We start from the raw sequence: 20,735 nt of genomic DNA on the forward strand, positions 1-20,735 counted from the left end.
GTCCTGGAGGGGAAAAACATTGCCAACCCAACCACGCGCTGTCGTTGCCGTCCCGAAAGTGAGACAGTTCCGGCTATAATTAGTGTGCACCCGGAGGTCAGATGGAGTACGGTAACGGCTGTTTGCTGTCTGTCTGTGTGTTTTTTGTTTTCATGTTTGTGTTGGGGTGTGATTTGGTGGTTGGTTCCTGAGGACCATAGATGTCGACGAACTCGATAGGGCATTTGATGATTTGACCCAGAACCGTCCCTCGTACCTCCGGTCCGCTTGATCCACCGTTCCCAGTTGGGCCGAATGATCACCACGGATGCAGTGAGGAGACAAAGGGACATTCCCCCAAGTATTGGCTGTAAAAGGTTGTACTCAGTCGGACCGTCCGTATTATTGGCCCCTCCGGTGCTTTAGCGGTTGCTGTCTTATCTATTTTCGTTGACATGTTCAGACCTGTCCAGTGGAATGAGAGGAACCGCCCTCTTGGTGCCCTTGCCCCATTGCCACCTGGGAAAAAAAAGAATAATCATCAGATTTGGAGACAGACTTTTTTTTACCCCATCTCTGAGACATCCCAACTCGTCGATATCACTATATAACTCCTCCGCCGGTCTATCCAGCTGCAGACTTCTTTCTTTCATTATCACCATCACCAACACTCGTTCTCTTTGGAATTGACCCCTCGCATTCGTTTTGCATACCCGTCACCCGTTTAAGTCAACTTTTTGCTCAATTGGATCAGCCACCATGCGTTTCTCCTACGCCGTTCTGCCCCTGGCTGCCATTGTTGGCGGTATGTATCTTCTTCTGGTGTATCTTATCACCCTGCGAAACACATGGTCACTAACGCCTGCCTGTAGCCCTCGAGGTCACCTCCCCCACCAAGGGCGAGGATGTTGATGTCTCCAACTCCTTCACTGTCAAGTGGGATTCCGTCAGCACTGACGCCTCCAACTTCAATCTCTACATTGTCAACAACGCCGTCTACCCCCCGGTTGAGCAGAAGATCGCCAGCGATGTCGAGACCTCGAAGGGCTCCTTTACTGTCTCTGGCCTGTCTGGCCTGACCGACGGGTACGTTCTCTGTTTGGGAGTGTGCAAATGCGCAGTAGACTAACATCTGCAACAGCAAGGGCTACCAGATCAACCTGGTCTCCGACGAGCCCCAGAACAGCGGCATCCTCGCCCAGTCGCAGCAGTTCGACGTGAAGGGTGCTTCTTCCAGCTCCAGCTCCAGCTCCAGCTCCAGCGCCAGCGCCAGCTCTTCCAGCACCAGCAGCGCCTCTTCATCTTCCTCCTCATCCTCCTCTTCGTCTTCCGCCTCCTCCGCCTCGACCACCCTCACCTCGACCGCCAGCTCTTCTACCGGTACTGCCAGCACCCTCATCTCCACTACTGCCCAAACCACCTCTTCTCAACCCACCTCTTCTCAATCCACCTCTTCTGAATCCACCTCTTCTCAATCCACCTCCTCCTCCTCCATCAGCGGCGCTCAGTCGTCGAGTGCGCGCGCCAGCACCCCAGTGGCGAGTACTAACAGTGTGTCACCCTCAGGATCCGCTACCCCCAGCTCGACGGCCAACGGCACTGCCCCGACGGCCTCTGTCGCCCCCGGTGCTGGTTCCGCCCTGACTGCCCCGCTGACCGCCGTTGCCGGTCTGGTCATGGGCGCCATGGCTCTTGTTCTGTAAACGAGCATTCCTTCCTAGGTGATCCGCAACCGGTGGACAACCCTGTCCCACCCTTACCGAACCGGACCTCCGGATCGGAACCCGATTTGATTTCCACTGCGCAATACGTTAATTTACTATGGACATAAAGGCAACCTTCGCGTGAAGTGAGGTTGTTGGATTAATTGGATCGTGTCGGAGCGATTGGTTTTTGATGTTATGTGTTTATTCCATGCTGTGTTCTAAAATCATAACAATTAAGTTGGACCAAATAATGGTCGCATTGGAGCTCTTTCCCTGGGATCCCCCGAGTAAGAACCTTGGATATGGCCGACCGTGCCCCGACCGTGCTTGTGTCGCTTGCCTGTTCCTGAATCGATTGTGCTGCCTTAGGCCAAACATGGTTCATCCTGGCGACATTTTTGGAGTGGAAAGTGTAAGCAGCGAGTCTGACATCATCCACCGCCGAAAGCAGTGGGATGCCGAGCGGCCGACCGGGGCAAGGAAAGATGGGAGACAGTTTATTGGTGTAAGGGCTGCCATCCACCGCCTTAGACCCTGATTGTCCTTTCGTATGGGGTGGTATTGAAAAATACACACTGCATCCGGAACCGCACGGCGGGCTTGCCGGAAAGGGCGTTAGTGCGTCCCCGTGAGTTTTTCAGTCCTTGTCTGACCACCACCACGAAAAAAGCACTGGTCAACCACACCGGATTCTCTCTTCCGAGACATTTATTTTCTTTCCTTTGCCTTTCAAGTCTGGTGGGTTTCATGCCAGGAACAGCAAGAGGACCAATCCCCACCCGGCATAGTGTCTCAATCTGTTTTCGGATCTGGTAGGAAGTGCAAGCCTGCTTGAGGGGCGCCTCTTCCTGCTCTGTTCTCGGCGGGTTGCTCGATACGATGAGGCTTTGTGGGTGGGTGAGTGGATGCGGGCTTGGCGCGAAGCCATGAGATAAGGGAAATGAGCTCTACACTTTCCTGCATGCGAAGGATTGACATCCCTGCAGTGTTGCAGTGATGGACAGGGGGAATTGACTTGACGCTTCCATTGATAGGAGAGAGTGTGGTGATGAGAGGAAATGAGATGAGATGAGATGCATAGGGTGCAGAGTGTTGTCTGTCTGTCAGTCAGTCAACAGAAAGTCAGAGACCTATTGGCAATGATGTTTCAGTGCACTGCCCCACTTGCATTCGGATTACTTAATATTTACTTCATGGAGGAGAGGAATTGCCTGATTGGGGAGTGTAGACTCTTGGGGGTCTCATTGACTTTATTTTACTTTTTGTGCTGGTTGTGCTGGTCGGGCAGTGGTGGTGTCAGCCAGCCAGCCCTCGTATCCCGGTTCATTGGGGTGGTCCATGGCTCGGTCCGGTGAGTGTAACCCTTCTTACCTTTTGCTCACCTTACCGTAGATACCCATAGATGTCATGATCACTGCATTCGCAAAACTGTGAGTCAGCTCCATCTCATCCCACACAAACCACCAAGGAGAGTCACATACAACGGGTCATTCAGCCTCCCGCGGTCCGGGGCCGCCGCATCAACCCAAACGCTTACCCCCCCTCCCTCCACGGGGAACTCCCCATACCCCCGCGCGTCAATCACCACCGCACCCATTTTGCTGCTGTCGCCCTCCAACACCTCCGTCCACGTCGCCTGCGCGTGTCGCTGCCCGACATACATGCGCTTCGTGGCACGCCCGGGCGCGTTGCTTAACACACACGCCAATCCCGCCGGGTGGCGGGCGTTGCCGTATCGGACGAAGCCTGCGGTTGCACACGGGTGGGGTCAGATACGAAAGGCCGCCACGTGAGGGAATTTATGTTACGAAGTCATGAAGTCATCGCCCGATTGGGGCATTGGGGGATTTGCTAATTGACTTGGAGGATGGTAGGTCTGCGGGAACGTACCGATGCAATGCGCTTGGTCGAAGTAGTCCTGTTGCTCGCCGTAGGCGAAGAGCTTGCGGGTGCGGGTGAGGATGGGGAGGTGGTAGGCGTAGGCCGGGTCGCGGTGGGCTTGTTGTGTCTGGGCGTCCCAGATGCCGTACAGGTCGCCGTAGAAGAGGCATGGGCGGCCTTCTTGGCGGAGGAGGATGAGGGCGTAGGCGAGGAGTTTGAAGTCCGGGGTGATGGTGTTCTGCACAGGGGTCAGTTTTGATAAGGCTGTGGATGGATCTTGGGGGTGGGGAGGTTCTTACCTCCATCATTTGGCCGGGTTGCTGGCTTTCGGTTAGTGATCCTATATTAAGGGTGCATTGGTGCGCTGCACTTACCGTGTCATGGTTCTCGACGAATGTCTATGCTCCAAGGTTAGCACTCCCTCAACCTCACCTTCACCCCCCCTTTTCTCATCGACTCCCCCTCCCTCAGAATTAAATAGCTAGAACGGACATACCAAAGCATTCGCCCCACACCGTTCGACCAACGTCCCCCGCAGCACGCGCCGCAGATCCCCACGGCCTTTCTCCAACGACACCCGCGAGAAATTATGCACCAGCGGCGCGTCGACCGCGACCACCGTCCCCTCCATCTCGGTCTGGACGTACCGCACCAGCTCCTGCACATCCCCCGTCCAGTACTCGCCGATGACGACGAAATCCGGGTCTGTGGTCGCGCGCATGTGCGCCGCGAACGCCTTCTGGAACCGCATGGAGAAGTGCTTCGCCGCGTCCAGCCGCATCCCCTTCAACCCCAGCCGCTGGCCGATCCAGGTGCCCCAGCGCAGCACGTCCGCGCGCACCTCCGGGTGCGAGTAGTCCAGGTCCGCGAACATCAGGTAGTCGTAGTTCCCCAGCTCCCGGCCCACGTCCTCCGCCCAGCCGGGCTTCCCCGCGCCGCAGATCCGGAAGATCGCGTTCTCTTTGGCGGCGTCGTCCCAGTCCACCCCGCTGAAGTGGTACCAGTGGTATTCCTGGGCGCTGTGGGCGGGGCCCCGGCCGGAGAAGCTGAAGCCCGTCCAGCCGGAGATCTCTTGGGGGGTTGCGATCTCGACATCGCGTCCTGGTTTTCGTCGCGTGAGCATCACCCTTGGGTACTGGGAATGAGGAGAAGCATACGCTGAGAATCAACCTTGACCGCTTCAAACCGCTCCGGGAAGTCGGCGCCGGCCTTGTGGTTCAGCACCGCATCCCAGTACACGCCCACCCCGATGGCGTGGGCGTCCTCCATCAGCGCCTCGAGGTCGGCGAAGGAGCCCCATTTGGTGGCGGTACAGCCCTTCTGGTCGAACTCGCCCAGGTCGTACAGGTCGTAGATGTCGTACCCGTTCCCCGACGGGTTCATCGCCTTGCACCCCGGCGGGAGCCAGACGGAGTCCACCCCGATGGCGTGCAGGGCCGGCAGGGCGCGTTGCAGCCGCCTCCAGTGGCGATTGTCGCTCGGGATGTGCCATTCGAAGCCTTCAAAGAGCAAGGTGTTGTCGTTGGGGTCGTGCCAGCTGGGCTGGGATTCCACGTTGTCGGCCTTGGCTGTGCAAAACCGTTCAATATATATCTCTCGACGTACGGGGGGGAACGGGATGGCTGACCCTCTATTTGCTTCCAGTCATGGAGGTCTCTTCGCTTGCGCGGGCGGAAACACCACAGCAAGGAATGCATTGCACTGGATTAATTCGTGTGTATGTTATAATTATGGGAGCATGGATCTGGAACTGGTATAGCTGGTGGCGACTGTGCTCTATACACATGCATATACACATACAGGAGATCGGATTGGCCCCTGATTGCTGCGGTGCTGTTTGCTGCTTGCAGCCACTGATTCCAGCTACTAACCACCTAAGCTAAATTAGTCCATGTGTTTATCCCGAGGAGCTTTTATTACGCCCGCCGGGTACAGCTGTGACCGCCTTGCCCCATTCGAAGGACGCGATCCGAGGCAAGACAGCCCAAGCGAGACACAATACCCGTACCGGGCGCGTAAATTACCGGCCACCCTCCGAAATCCCCGGCGGAAGAATATTCAATCGAAAAAAAGAGCTCTCCGTGCCAAGTGGAGTGAGTCCCCTTCAAAAGCCGGTCGAACAGAAATAAAAATGGGGCCTGACGTCGAAGAACCGAGGGATGTCCATTTTTAGATGCAAGCTTCGGGGACGGAGCGAAGGTGTTAAGTGGTGTCCAAGACATTCCAGATTGTCGCCCCACCACGGCGAAGACATTGGGACATTGGAGATTAAACGGTTCTGACGAGATTACTTGATGGAAAATGCATGCATGTTGCCCCTGACTGCGCCGTAGGGTTGAGCATATTGAAGCATGAAAGATGAATTTCCGGCTACATGAAGGGGGGGGGAAAGTTTAGTCAAGCAAGGGCCTGCCGCAGAATCGAACAAGAAAACCAAATCAATAAATGAAAAACCAGGTACAGCGCCAATCGAGCGAGGAACGAACACCAAGCTATGTAAAGTATGTACATCGAGAAATTGCTTAGTAGCAGCCGCAGCAGTAAAGAGAGAGAGAGAGAAAAGGGGAGAAAGACAAAGCTTTAATCAATCCCGTGATCGGGGGACACCAATGATTTTCAAATCAACACACCCCAAACTAAACAAGCAACAAGCTAGTCAACAAGGCAATAATCGCAACCAAGCTCCCGCACACCTGCGCCACGGTCGGACTGGCCGTGGAACCCAGGGCTGCGGCGGCGGCCGACAGCCGCAGATGGCTCAGCGAGGTGGTGTTGGAACTGAAGCCACACAAGCCACTGCCGGGCATCAGCGTCACCGGGAAGAAGACCCGCGGCTCGCCCTTGTCCATCGGCACGATCAGCTGGCTGTAGTCGTTGACCGTGTAGTTGACGCAGTTCAGCACCTCAACCACCTCGATGCCCGCCCCGTAGGTCATGGGCAGGGTGACGTTGTACGAGCTGCCCGTGCTGCCCTGCGTCGAGAGCAGCATCACCACCTGCCGCCCGAACGCGCCCTTCCAGAACGCCAGCTCGCTACCTCCCTGGTACAGCGGGATCGTCTGCATCTCGATGTATTCCGGGTCCAGCTTGTACGCGTGCTTGCGCACCCGGTTCAGCTTCGAGATCAGCGTGTACAGCGTCGAGCTCGTATCGTACCCGTACTCCCACAGCGCCTCGCGGTTGTGGGTGCCCGCGTACGAGCCGTTCAGGTGCTGCTCCTGGCCCTGATACACCCAAGGGATTCCGTCGTAGAGCATCTCGAAGACGATGGCGTTCTTGGCCAGCTGTATTTAGGGATGGATGGTTAGTTTAGGGCCCTTTTCTTCATTCAGGCTCATGCTCATGGTTGTGCTCATGGTCATGCGCAGGCTTGTACTCAATGGAATCGAAGGGGGCTTACCGTCAGATCGTCGTTGGCGAACGCGAACCGGTCCACATCGTGGTTCTCAATGAAGGTGGGCATGGCGGGGACATCCTTGCACAGTTCCTGGACGAGGGCGATCCGTTGGAATAGGGCGCTCGGGTTGCCGCGCGTGAAGGCATCCAGAATGGTGTAGTACAGCGGGAAATTGGGCAGACTGGGCAGGTAGTTGTCCTGGTAGTCGCAGACAATGGAGGCGTTCTGCTCGAAGACCTCGCCGGTCATGAAGGTGCCCACGCGGTCGTGGAAGGTGGCCAGGAAACCGGGGTTGACCGACTTGGCGGCGTCGATGCGCAGCCCGTCGATCGAGTACGTCGAGATCATCTGCGTGGCCCAGTCGACCAGCATGTTTTGCACATCCTCGTGCTCGGTGTACAGATCGGGCAGGGCGACGATCGTATCACCGGTCTGGCACAGCTGGGCCTGCGTGTAGTTGTTCCAGTTGGAGATCTCGCAGTAGCTGTGGTAGTAGGACGAGCTGTTGAAGGGAGTCAAGGCCGAGTAGTCGATGTTGGTGGCGGGGTTCTTGCCGTTGGTCATATAGGCCATGTTGTTGATGACCGTATCCATCATGAGATACATGCCCCGCGAGTGGACGGCGGCGCTGAGATCCAGCAGGTCTTGGTGCGTCCCGAAGCGCGAATTGAGCGAGTACAGATCATCCGGCCAGTATCCATGGTAGGCCTCACCATACGAGGCCCGACCGTCGATGTTTTGAATAATGGGCGAAATCATCACCGCATCGAAACCCATGCCCTGGATATAGTCGAGCTTATCGATGGTGCCGCGCCAGGTGCCTCCGCAGTACAGTCCGGCCGTGGTGTTACAGGCGGCCGCCGTGGTGCCCGCGGGCAGCGCAAACCGGTCGGTCATCGTCTGGTAGATACTGCGTGACTTCCATTGCTGCGTAGTCGCGGCTGAGACGGTCTCATACCCACCGAGGAGGGCGATGCTGAGAACCCATTGCCCGAGGCTGGCAAGTGAAACCATTGTGTGTCGTGGGTTGTGTGTCGTGTGTCGCGAGATCTTGTGCGGATGGTGCTGCACGACCTCCCCAAGGCCAAAAGACTGTGGGTGGGCGGAGGATTCAGAGAAGGAGAGGGGAAGATTTACTTCCAGTCAATTCGGTCTAGGGTAACTGCTGGTGTACTGCACGCGGTTCAACAGCACCAGAGCGATGGGCGCATTACCACCAGGGGGACCAAAACAAGGAATAGCGAGCGAGAGACGAACAAGAAGAGAATAGCGTGTGTGATGCAGAAATGCAGAGATGCAGAAAGAACGGCAGGAGTCGGTAGAACGAACGAATGACAGCAAGTAGGCTGGAATGAACTGGAAGGAATGGATGGGATGCGTTAACAGGCAAAGAGCGTCATCTCGATAAGATGAGGGGAATGGCAGAGGGCATGATTGGGAAGAGGAGATAACTTTGCAGAAGACGGAAAGGACGACAACGTCTACATAGTCATGGCTGGCCACGACCGGAGGGGGAAAGCCCAGAGAGGCGAAAAAGCCCTAACCAACTGAGTGCAGTCAACTAAGTCTGGAGAAATCTTCAAGCTATCCCCAAGCAGCTAGTTGACGGGGCCATCACCTTCTAGTTGGATGCTAGTTGCGGCCATAAGAGGTCATAAGATATGGTAGTGTCCATCATTCCTATCCAGGGGCAATGCTTGTTGCAGCGAAAAATGGGTAAACCTGGATGAATTGGGGAGTCTAGTGGGTGCCAGTGGGAGCAAGTGGGAGCAAGTGGGAGCAAAGTTCGAGCAAAGTTCCCCTCTTTTTCCAGGGCTTGAGTGGCCGCTGGACCGAATTTCCTTGGAAAGGGTGGAAGTTCCTCGGCAGAAAAGCAGGTACAACAACACCCGCTGGTGTCCGGTTACAAATGGATTATTGCCGTTCACGGGCTAAGTCAACTACTAACGTTCCCCATGTCCGTCTAGACTAGCGTGGGAAGAAGGAAAAACAGAAGCGTGGGTGGGGGTGAGACAGGAGAACTCTTAGTCTATTAGACCGGCTGCAGGCCTATCACCCTCGACGAATCGAGGGCCAACCTCCATATCAGGTCTCACTTGCACCACCAGTCCGCATGCATCCTCGCCTGCTATTCGTTGGTTCCCCTTTTTCGCTTGCTTATAGTCAAGCAACCGGTTGGTGGTGCCTGAGCGGCGATAATATAAACCCCTGTCAGGATGCCCACGATCGGAAAAGGGTGTCATCATGGGCGGACGTTGACAGAATGATTGGAATTCGTAGTGGATAGGTAGGTTGGACTGCACAATATCCGAAAGCAAAAGACAAGCAAGACAGGGCAGGGCAGGGCAGGGCAGGGCAGAAACTTCGATCAGGGTTCGATCTCCATTCTCAGCCCAACTGGCCGTAGCACTGGTGGATCCGGGCACGAACACCCTATGATTATTCCTACGAACTGCAGAGCAAACTGGAAGAAGGGAACTTAGGGAAGGGACTCGGGCTGATCAACGGGTAATTTCAGGGGATTGACAGGGGCACGTGTGGTTTGTTTGGTTTGTTCGCTAGAATGAGGGACTCGACTGGATTTTCCGGAGATTGGGCGGTGTTGTTGGCCTGAGTTGGCCTGAGTTGGCCCCTGCATGCAGGCATAGGCGTGAATCACCAACAAACAAACAAACATGTTGCCAGCCTCAGGCAGCAAAGGCATTCAGGGACCGGGAACAGCAGCTGCGATAAGCGAGGTCAGGAGAAAGTCTCGAGCTGGGAGTCTGGGATTCTTTTCACCACCATCACCACCACCACCACCACCACCACCACCACCACCACTACCTACGTCAGATATTATTATTGCCAATCTTGGATAAAATTAAATAAAGGATCTAATCTAGAAGCAAAGGAACAATCCCTTCCTCCCCCCCTCCCCTCCTCCCTACATGAGTCAAGGGAGGGGAGGGGCTTCCGTCGGGACGATGCCGGATCATCTTATTCATCCCAAAGAGTGATCGAGTGCAACCGTTGCATAACATCCCACATGGACTACATAGCCCTCGGGTAGGGTGGCGAGGAGCTGTCCGCGGAGAGAGCCCTATTTACAACCACTCTCCGGGAGCAGCGAGAGACACTGGAAGTTGCATCAATCTATTATTAGGAGGGGCACGGTGAGTGATCAGTCATGGGCAAGTTAGCATTGCAGCCTCAGGCTCTCCATCCCTGGTGAATGATGGATTGATCACATCGTCGGTCTTGTATGGAACCGGTGGTCTGAGACATGGAATGGAACGGTGTGGCTGGCAGCCAACCAGAGCCCGCCAGAGGATCAATGCCAAGACCCTGGCCGGTGGGCCATCATGGATAAATTACCGTAGCTGCATATGCACGCTGTAATTTGCAATGCACAAATACCGAGGCCCGCTTTCATGGACTGAGGGACTGAGCCCTGAGGCGGAGGGTTCTAAGGGTTCTAAATCGGGGACCCTGTCCAAAGCAGCAAAGTGAGAATCAGGGCACAAAATGTGACTGGCTACCGAGTGCAATCTCTCTCCAATCACTCCAAATCTACAACCCCCAATGCCAATCGGAAGGATCCGTTTGGATCGGACGCTGGCTCGCCACTAAGCCGGATTCTCTCCCAAACAGACCTATCAAATGGGTCATGTCACTTTTCCTTGTCTCAAAGCCCTCTGGATTTTCCTCCATCTCCTCCTCTCTAACGGACAACGGACAAGTGTCTTCAATAATTTGTTTCACTTGCTCCCTGGCTGGACAGGCTGACTACCTAGCAAGGGGAGACACCGTCCTTGCTGACTGCCACAGGACACAGGACAGAAAGAGAATGAAATAATGAAAGCCACCTTGGGGCGAGGCAGGCCCCTTCTTATCTTTGGGATTATCTAGAGCGGGAAGTTGGGAGAATAAATACCTGCACCCCTACCGTAGCGTTTAGGGGACTGCCTGCTCCGTACCGTATCTGCTGGATTCGGGCGATAAGGGACCAGGCCGACCGCACGCGAACGGAGAGGCCGGCCGGTGGCCGAGTTGGGACCGATCCCTTTGACTACTACGGAGACTCAGTAGTTACTGAGCACAGCAGTACTGAGACAAGAGCCTTGGGCTGTGCCGCTCAGCTCTCTTCCTCTTTCTCTCTCTCACTCTCTCATACACCACACACACACACACACACACACACACACACACACACACACACACACACACACAAACGCCTCTTTTTCCTTCTTCCTTTCTTTTTTTATCTCTTTATTTTTTTTCTTGCCATTTTCCTTTTTCTCGCGAGTAACTTACCAGGGGCAATTTTACAGCTCCTGGTCAGCTCGTGGGTCCCGGTGCTTTTGCCCACCTCGTAAAAAGACGAATGGGTTGCAATCGGGGCGGTTTGCTTGGCGCCTCCCGACGATAAGACAACTTACTTAGACTAGACTCCCTTTTGCTGGGTGGACCCTCCGCGGTGGGCTTAGAAGTGATGGATTCAGTCACTGTCTATCTGTCTTGTCGGTTGGTCCCGAGTGGATTTGCGCCGTAGTAAAATAAAATACTGAGACCGGAAAAAAAAAGAAAAACCCCCCCAAAAAAGAAAAAAAAAAAAACCCTGGGGTCCGGGTTCAGTTGAGGGGTCTGCCTGTATCCCTCATCTAACTTGTCGCATCCATACTGCGGCAGGAACCAGCATTTTCATACATTTCACAAATACTACGTACATCATACATATTAAGGCGAAATGGATCGAGAACCCTTTCCCCGGAAGGAGGCGCACGGCAAAGAGGCAAGTAAAAGCTGGAAACCAGACATCATCAAGGGAATTTGGATGGATTACGGAGTAATAAGTGCGGATCCCAAAGTTTTAGTTCTTTTTTTTCTGCCCTCATTACTCTCTCTTCTTGCTTGACAAAGAAGAGGCCTAAGAGACCGAAGAGAACAAATAGACCAACGAGAGCAAAGACCCAAGAGACAAAGTTCGCAAAGTTCGCAAAGTTCACAAATTACTCAGGACTAAAAAGGTCGTCAACTTGTCACTGCTTCCTTCTAGGGAATAATAGTCTCTAGTAAGCCTGGCCCCGGTGCTCTGCTAGTAGTTATTCTTAGCAGAAAAACGAGGGCCTCTCTGCCTCGTTCGATCCACTTGTTGCATCTAACCTATCGAGCCTTTCTCGGCCCTGATATTCAATCTCACGACATCTCTCCCTCTACTTTCCCAACCGGCTTACTCGCTTTCCACCTTAATTTTTTTCTTTACGCTCTCACTCTCTCCTACTCCCCTCTAGCTTTGGTCCCTCGTTTCTCCTCGTATACCTTTTGCATTTCCTCTTCCTCCTTCTTCCTCTTCTCTTCCTTTCCTCACCCACCTTTTCTCTCGTTAACACATCTCCGCATTTGCTTCTTGTTCTGCGTGGGCATTCCTCCAACCTCCTCCCACCTTATCACAGCTCTCCCCGCTACTTATCAGTAGCCCACCCTCCCCCATCAGAAACAAGCCGAAAACAGCAAAACAGACACCTCCCCCCGACATTCGTTTACGTTTACGAGCTAATCTGTCCTTATTTTGGTTTTTCTGCATCCAGCGAAGAATTTGGGACGAGTACTTGTACATGACTCCCAAATAGAGGCCTGCCCTCTTTTCTTCTCCCTCCCCCCTCTCCCCTTCGTTTGTTGTTGGCAGAAAAAGCTTTGAGGGCAACAACAATGAAGTGGGCATCCAGTGGCACACTGCTGGCTCTGCTGGCCTCGCGAGCAGCAGCCTGGCCATGGAACGAATCTTATGCTGCCTACAACTTCAACCAGAACAAAACCGCTACCGATCCGCTTGATTATTGGGGCGAATGGCCCAACCACACGGGCCAATACTTCCCCTCCCCGAAGAACTGGCGAGTCCCCGTCTACACGCTGTTCCTCGATCGATTTGTGAATGGAGACCCTACCAACGATAACATCAACGGGACGTTATTCGAGCATGATCTCTCGTCGACGCAGATGCGTCACGGTGGTGATGTGGCGGGTTTATTGGATACGTTGGATTACTTACAAGGCATGGGAATCAAGGTCGGTTGTCTCGAAAACACTCTATGGTCCCGATTTCTTTTTTCTTCTTGGAACTACGTTTGACTGACTCTCCTGGTTTGTAGGCACTGTATCTGGCCGGAACTCAGCTGATGAACCAACCCTGGGGGTATGATGGTTATTCGGCCTTGGACACGACTCTGTTGGACATGCATTACGGTGACTTGGAGACCTGGCGCAATGCGATCACGGAAATCCACAAGCGTGGAATGTACGTGATCTTCGACAACACGATAGCAACGTATGTATTTCCCTATTTTTCCTCTCATTTCTTGTTGAATTGTTTTTTTTCCGCGACCGGAAGATGGAGGCTGACGTGATTGTGTTGATCAGAATGGGTGACTTGATCGGCTTCGACGGGTACCTCAACACCACCACGCCGTTTTCGGTCCACGAACATCCCGCAATGTGGAAGACCGACCGGCGGTATGTGGATTTCGACATTGGCAACGACTACAACTCGACGTGCGACTACCCCCGGTTCTGGTTCGAAGACGGATATCCCGTGCAGAAGACGGTGACGGACCAGCTGGTGGGCTGTTACGATAGTGACTTTGACCAATATGGAGATGTCGAGGCGTTCGGTGTGTTTCCGGATTGGGAACGTCAGTTGGCCAAATTCGCCTCGGTCCAGGATCGTTTGCGGGAGTGGTACTCCCCCGTGCGCGAACGCCTGATCCGCCATTCGTGTATGATCATTTACTCCCTGGATATCGACGGCTTCCGGTACGATAAGGCGACTCAATCGACGGTGGACGCCTTGGGCGACATGTCTGCAGCATACCGTGAGTGTGCTCGGGCGGTGGGCAAGGAGAACTTCTTTATTGCCGGCGAAATCACGGGCGGTAACACCTTTGGTTCGATCTATCTGGGCCGAGGTCGGCAACCCGACCAGTGGCCTTCGGCCGAGGACGCGATGAAGCTCACCAACGAGTCCGCCCCTCAGTATTTTCTGCGCGAGGAGGGTCTGAATGCCATCGATGGCGCCGCCTTCCACTACTCCATCTATCGTTACCTGACCCGTTTTCTGGGGATGGACGGTAATTTGGAGGCTGGATATGATTTGGAGCCCGATTTGGTCACCGCCTGGAATCAGATGGCCCAGACCAATGATTTGGTCAATCCCAACACTGGTATGTGCTATAGCCCTAATTCCCGGCTGAATCGTGTTCGAAGGACGCATAAACCCAGCGAGAGCATGATGCTAATCTGGAAAAACAGGTGTATTCGACCCCCGTCACATGTACGGTGCCACCAACCAGGATGTTTTCCGTTGGCCGACCGTCGAAAAGGGTGTTCAGAGGCAGTTGTTGGGCACGTATGTCACCACCCTGCTTCTCCCGGGTATCCCTCTCCTGCTTTGGGGTGAGGAACAGGCCTTTTACATCCTCGATGCGACTGCCTCCAACTATATTTTCGGCCGTCAGGCCATGTCGCCTGCCACCGCGTGGCGCGACCATGGATGTTTCTCGCTGGAGTCTTCGCAGTATTACAACTGGCCCATCGAGTCCGGTCGCAACGGTTGCAATGATCAGACTGTGACCTACGACCACCGCGACCCATCGCATCCTGTCCGTAACATCATCAAGCGCATGTATCAGCTGCGCGAGGCCTTCCCGGTTCTGAACGACGGGTACTCGCTCACCTCTTTGTCCAACCAAACCGAGCAGGTGTTTTACCGTGGTTCCAACGGAACCGCTACTGAGACCGGTATCTGGTCGGTGATGCGCGACATCAATTCGGAGGTCCAGGACCTGGGATCCGCCGCAGCTAACCAGTCGGTCTGGTTGGTGTATCACAACGTGAACCGTACCATTGACTATACCTTCGACTGTAGCCGGGAGAACTACTCTCTCGTGGCTCCCTATGATACTGGCACCTGGGTCAAGAACCTGTTCTTCCCTTATGACGAACAGAAGCTGATCGATAGCCCTTACAAGAAGGGGTTCAATGGATCCACCAAGTATAACGGTTGTTTGGCTAACATGACGCTGGACGCCTATGCCTTCCGAGCCTACGTGCCTCGCTCGTCCTGGGTGAAGGCCAAGCCCATGATCACCAAGTTCACTCCCGGGCACGATGTCCCGGTTGTGTCGACGGTGGCTCCCAACGAGGATGAGGAGGTCAAGGTTGCCCTGTATTTCAATGAGGAGATGGACTGTGACGGAATCTCCGACTCGATTACCTTCGATTCGTCCACGGAGAACGGCAAGGTGCCGGTGCTCGATAAGAACAGCGCTACCTGCAAGAACATCACCATCAACGAGACGCAGTCGGAGTGGAGTGGACACATCCCCACGGCCTTTGTCTGGGAAGCCACGTTGACCGGGGTTTACAACGGTATCCACCGCATGACGGTGAGCAACGTTACCAACAAAGCGGGTGATGATCAAACCAACGCGATCGACCACTTCCTCCTCCGTATCGGTCAGATTGATAACCCTATGATCCACACCACGGCCAACTACTCGACCAGTCTGCTCCACAAGTATGATAATGGCAGTCTTTTCATCCAACATCACGCTGCGGGTGCTGATAAGTATCGGTACTCGACCAACTGGGGCACTACCTTTTCCGACTGGCTGCCGTACCATGGTGGTAACGACACCATTACCGAGTCCCCTTGGTCCGGTACTAAAAGACAATCGTGGAAGGGCCATCACGTCCGTATCGAGTACTGGAGCCGCTGGACCGGTAGCAGTGATTACGTGCAGGAGGGCGATGCGGATTGGGACCACATGGTGCCTCGTCGTTTCCCCCATATCTTTTGGAACGGGCCTTACAACCAGTACGGGTACGATTCCGGCTTGGACAACGTGGTCAGTCAGGACATGGGCTCGGGATTCTGGAAGTATCACTTCACGGCCGAGTGGCCCGCGGTAGCTCAGTTGAACATTTGGGGCATGAACCCGGATGGTCAACCGGACCAGAGCTGGGTGTTGGGTGACGCTGATAACGATTCGGTTCTCGACCGCATGCCTCCTTCTTCGTTGTCAGCGACGCTGATCAACATCACCAACCACCCTCCATCTCCGTACATTTCATGGAACGTTATCATTGACGACGCCACCATGCGCTTCCGGTTGTACCCGGTGGGCAAACAGGCCACTCAGATCGCCATGTTCGTGCTCTTCTGGATCATCCCCCCAATCAGCGGCGCCGCCTGCGTCTGGGTGTTCATGAAATCGTTCTACAAAGTCAAGTTCAACCAGGTTGGTGTGACCGAGAAGCACAACATGATCCCCCTGGCCATCCGTCGCAAGTTCAAGAAGCGTCCTCGTGGTACCGAGGAGAAGGAAATGGGCGCGTTGACCCGTCTGGCCAACAAGTCAGGCTTGTTGCAAACCTCGACGCCTCTCAGCGGGGCGGCGGCTGCTAAGCGTCGCATGGTTCTCATCGCCACCATGGAGTACGATATTGAGGACTGGCAGATCAAGATTAAGATCGGTGGTTTGGGTGTCATGGCCCAACTGATGGGTAAAACGCTCGGTCATCAGGACCTTATCTGGGTGGTTCCTTGCGTCGGTGGAGTGGAGTATCCCGTCGATACTCCCGCTGAGCCCATGAACGTTACGATCCTTGGCAACGACTACGAGGTGCAAGTGCAATACCACACGTTGAACAATATCACTTACGTGTTGCTTGACGCCCCCGTCTTCCGCCAACAGTCCAAGTCAGAGCCCTACCCCGCGCGTATGGACGATCTGAACAGTGCTATCTATTATTCTGCATGGAATCAGTGTATCGCCCAGGCGTGTAAGCGCTTCCCTATTGACCTTTATCACATCAACGATTATCACGGTTCGCTGGCACCGCTTTACCTTTTGCCCGAGACTATTCCGGCGTGTCTGTCCCTGCACAACGCCGAGTTCCAAGGTCTGTGGCCTCTGCGGACCACTACGGAACGCGAGGAAGTGTGCAAGGTCTTCAACTTGAGCCTGGATGTGGTCCGTCACTATGTTCAGTTTGGCGAAGTGTTCAACTTGTTGCACTCCGGTGCTAGTTATCTGCGTGTGCACCAACAGGGTTTCGGTGCCGTCGGTGTCTCCAAGAAGTACGGTAAACGGTCGTACGCGCGTTATCCCATCTTCTGGGGTCTGCGTAAGATTGGTAACCTCCCCAACCCGGATCCTTCGGATGTTGGTGACTGGGACAAGGAACAGGCAAAGGCGATGAGCGGCGATATCGCCGTTGACCCGTCCTACGAAGCTGGCCGTGGAGACTTGAAGCGTCAAGCCCAGGAGTGGGCCGGTCTCACTGTCAACCCGGACGCGGATCTCCTGGTCTTTGTCGGCCGTTGGTCCATGCAAAAGGGTGTCGATTTGATCGCTGATGTGATGCCTAGTGTTCTCGAGGCCCACCCCAACGTGCAGTTGATTTGTGTTGGTCCAGTGATTGATTTATACGGCAAGTTCGCTGCCCTCAAGCTCGATCATATGATGAAGCTCTACCCTGGCCGTGTCTTCTCACGTCCCGAATTCACGAGTTTGCCGCCCTATATCTTCTCCGGAGCCGAATTCGCCCTTATTCCTTCGCGTGACGAACCTTTCGGCCTCGTCGCCGTCGAGTTCGGACGTAAGGGTGCTTTGGGTATCGGAGCCCGCGTTGGTGGACTAGGTCAGATGCCAGGTTGGTGGTACAACGTTGAATCGACGTCGACATACCACTTGCTCCACCAGTTCAAGTTGGCTATTGACGCGGCCCTTAATTCCAAGGAGGAGACGAGAGCGATGATGCGCGCCCGGTCGGCCAAGCAGCGTTTCCCCGTGGCTCAGTGGGTTGAAGATTTGGAGATCCTGCAAACGACGGCAATCCAGGTGCATAGCAAGGAACGAAGCAAGACAAACAACCGGCCAGTGACCCCCTCCGCCTCGAACTTCGCCCTCGCCCCGACTCCGGCCAGCCCTATGCTGGCTCCGGGCATGCAGACGCCCACGCTGCAATCCCGCGAGAGCAGCTATGCCAACCTCAACCGGCTCAGCGAGTACGTGGCCACCTCGGAAACCACCGAAAAGCCCGCCAGCGGTCTGCAACGCAAGCTGTCTCTGGGCTACCGCTCCGGTCCCGGTCACCGTCCGCGTGCGCAGCGTGCGGATCCTCAGAACGAGAACATCGTCGAGGCCGAGGAAGGCGGCGACGAGACCGATATTGAGCACGACCCGCAGGACAACTTCGGGGATGACGAGTACACGCTCAACCATGCGGAACTGGAAGAGGCGCGCCGTCTGCAGGCCGCCCGGCAATCGGGGGTCCTGGTCCCCGCCAGCCCTGGGTTCCCTCACAACAGTCTCGTTCCCTCCAGTCCCGGCACTCCTCCGACGGCCTCGCAGACTTTGTTGCCTCCGCCCAACATCCACGAGGCCCGCAACCGTCTCAGTAGCGCCTCGATGCTCTCCCTCGATTCCGTGGTCGGCGGCAAGAAAGACTTCAAGCTGCAGAAGGTCGACCCCTTCTTCACCGACAGTACGGGCGAGTACTACAACTCGTTCGACAAGAAGCTCGAAGACCTGACGGGTGAGAACTCGGAATCGCAGTTCTGTATCGAGGAGTACTTGATCCAGAGTGAGAAGGAATGGTTCGATCGCTTCCGCGATGCTAAGTTGGGTCGCTTCAAGTCGCCCACGCCCTCCATCTTCCGTGACAAGCACGGCGCCTCCCCCATGGGCTCGTACAACGACGAGACTGGCTCGCGCATGAGCGCCAGCAGCAACGAGGAGTCCAACGAGACCGACGACGAGTTCCTGTTGGGCAGGGACTACGTCCCACCCACGGGACTGCGGCGCTGGATGCAGATCCGCATCGGCGACTGGCCCATCTACTCGATCTTCCTATCGGTTGGTCAGATCATCGCCGCCAACTCGTACCAGGTCACCCTTTTGACCGGTGAAGTCGGTCAGACGGCCGAGAAGCTGTACGGCATCGCCACTACATACCTGATCGCCTCGATCTGCTGGTGGTTGGTGTACCGCTACTTCAAGTCCGTGGTGTGTCTCTCGGCTCCGTGGTTCTTCTACGGCCTTGCCTTCCTGTTGATCGGATCCGCCCACTGGGATACCAACGAGTTCAACCGTGGCTGGATTCAGAACATCGGCAGTGGTGCCTACGCGGTTGGCTCGTCGAGTGGTTCGCTCTTCTTCGCCCTCAACTTCGGTGACGAAGGTGGTGCCCCCGTGGAGGTGTGGATCTTCCGCGCGTGCCTCATCCAAGGCATCCAGTCCGCCTACGTGATTGCCCTCTGGTACTGGGGATCGACCCTGACCAAGGCGTCTAGCGCCGGCGTGCTGACCAGCACGAACAACATCGCCAACTCGTGGAAGATGACCGCCATCTGTTACCCGATCGCCATCGCCCTGTGGGCTGTGGGCATCTTGTTGTTTTTGGGCCTTCCCACCTACTACAACCAGACGCCCGGCAAGGTCGCCTCCTTCTACAAGTCGGTCTTCCGGCGTAAGATCGTGCTCTGGAACTTCGTGGCGGTCATCCTGCAGAACTTCTTCCTGAGCGCGCCATACGGCCGCAACTGGGGCTTCCTGTGGGGGTCGGCGCACGCGCACGGCTGGCAGATCGTCATCCTGTGTATCGTCTTCTACGGCTTCGTCTGGGCCGGGTTCCTGTTCGTCGTCAGCCGCTATTTCAAGGCGCACAGCTGGTTTCTGCCGGTGTTCGCCTGCGGACTGGGCGCGCCGCGCTGGGCCCAGATCTGGTGGGGTGTCTCCGGTATCGGCTACTTCTTGCCCTGGGTGACCGGCGGATATACAGGCGGTGCCTTGGTCTCGCGCAGTATCTGGCTCTGGCTGGGCGTGCTGGACTCAATTCAAGGTCTCGGCTTCGGTATCATCCTCTTGCAGACGCTCACGCGCACGCATATGCTGTTCACCCTGATCTGTTCGCAGGTGGTCGGTTCGATCGCCACCATCTGCGCCCGCGCCTTTGGCCCGAACAATGTCGGGCCTGGTCCCATCTCCCCCGATCCGACCTTCGGTGCCAGCTCCGTGGCCAACGCCTGGTTCTGGGTGGCTCTGTTCTGCCAGCTTCTCGTCTGTGCTGGCTTCTTGCTCTTCTTCCGCAAGGAGCAGCTGGCCAAGCCCTAGTCTTCTCTCTCACACTCACCTTCACACTCACACTCCTTTTTTCCTTATCAGCATCATCATTTTCATCTCTGACGACATGACGTCACATCGATCCCTCCAATGTACATCTAATGATCCTGTATAGACGTTTTCAGCTTATAGGCTGACTAATTGCGCTTCCAGCCCTGACAGACTGCGAGTCAGGGTTCGCTTCTTGCTTTTTGTTGTTGTCTTTCTGGTTATTTTGTCTCCTTTTTCTCCAACGCCCCCGAGCGCTCCTGGGTTCCGCACTCCACCACCATATATACGTGTATATATACATCGCGCATCATCATTACCATTGATACCCAAATACATCTTGTGTTCAAGACGGTCTTTTTCAGAACCAATCACTTGTAGATTCGAAGGGGAGTAGGCGGCGGGTGGTGGTTGGGTGTTGGAGTCGAGGTTCTTTGTCCGACACTGGAATTCCAGGGCAGGGGTGATCAGCGTAGCGTACCGCTGGATAGAGCTTGTGGATAGGGGATTGTTCCAGCCTGTCCGCGGTTCGAGCATTAGGTGTACCTTGACTTTCTTTCTGCTTTCATAGTTGTGGGTGTCCCGCGGGAGATTCTTCTTTATGTACGGTGCGTGGCT

General features: G+C 55.2%; 4 protein-coding genes across 4 annotated transcripts; 2 read left to right on the forward strand and 2 right to left on the reverse strand.

Annotated features, from left to right (window-relative positions):
* The first annotated feature begins 596 nt into the window (after positions 1 to 596).
* Positions 597 to 1,961, forward strand: ASPACDRAFT_81730 (GPI anchored serine-threonine rich family protein). The gene is made up of 4 exons (XM_020205943.1): positions 597 to 784; positions 852 to 1,065; positions 1,121 to 1,359; positions 1,546 to 1,961. Exons 1-4 carry the CDS (start codon positions 739 to 741, stop codon positions 1,680 to 1,682), a joined length of 636 nt encoding a protein of 211 aa, XP_020052415.1. The 5' UTR covers positions 597 to 738; the 3' UTR covers positions 1,683 to 1,961.
* A 1,091-nt stretch (positions 1,962 to 3,052) lies between these two features.
* On the reverse strand, positions 3,053 to 5,263 carry ASPACDRAFT_54901 (alpha-amylase; the record flags this gene model as incomplete). The annotated part of the gene is made up of 6 exons (XM_020202933.1): positions 3,053 to 3,113; positions 3,167 to 3,431; positions 3,576 to 3,804; positions 4,063 to 4,667; positions 4,724 to 5,103; positions 5,172 to 5,263. 6 exons carry the CDS (start codon positions 5,261 to 5,263, stop codon positions 3,053 to 3,055), a joined length of 1,632 nt encoding a protein of 543 aa, XP_020052416.1.
* Positions 5,264 to 5,799: 536 nt separating this feature from the next.
* On the reverse strand, positions 5,800 to 8,306 carry ASPACDRAFT_81731 (alpha-amylase). Its single transcript, XM_020205944.1, has 2 exons — positions 6,967 to 8,306; positions 5,800 to 6,850 (listed from the first exon to the last, which is right to left on the reverse strand). Exons 1-2 carry the CDS (start codon positions 7,975 to 7,977, stop codon positions 6,203 to 6,205), a joined length of 1,659 nt encoding a protein of 552 aa, XP_020052417.1. The 5' UTR covers positions 7,978 to 8,306; the 3' UTR covers positions 5,800 to 6,202.
* Positions 8,307 to 12,537: 4,231 nt separating this feature from the next.
* On the forward strand, positions 12,538 to 20,448 carry ags1 (alpha-1,3-glucan synthase Ags1). Its single transcript, XM_020205945.1, has 4 exons — positions 12,538 to 13,011; positions 13,095 to 13,270; positions 13,363 to 14,162; positions 14,251 to 20,448. The coding sequence occupies exons 1-4, from the start codon at positions 12,655 to 12,657 to the stop codon at positions 20,118 to 20,120; spliced, it is 7,203 nt and encodes a 2,400-aa protein (XP_020052418.1). The 5' UTR covers positions 12,538 to 12,654; the 3' UTR covers positions 20,121 to 20,448.
* Positions 20,449 to 20,735: the final 287 nt, after the last annotated feature.

The sequence above is a fragment of the Aspergillus aculeatus genome (genome assembly GCF_001890905.1).
Source record: "Aspergillus aculeatus ATCC 16872 unplaced genomic scaffold ASPACscaffold_18, whole genome shotgun sequence".
Lineage (NCBI taxonomy): Eukaryota > Fungi > Ascomycota > Eurotiomycetes > Eurotiales > Aspergillaceae > Aspergillus > Aspergillus aculeatus.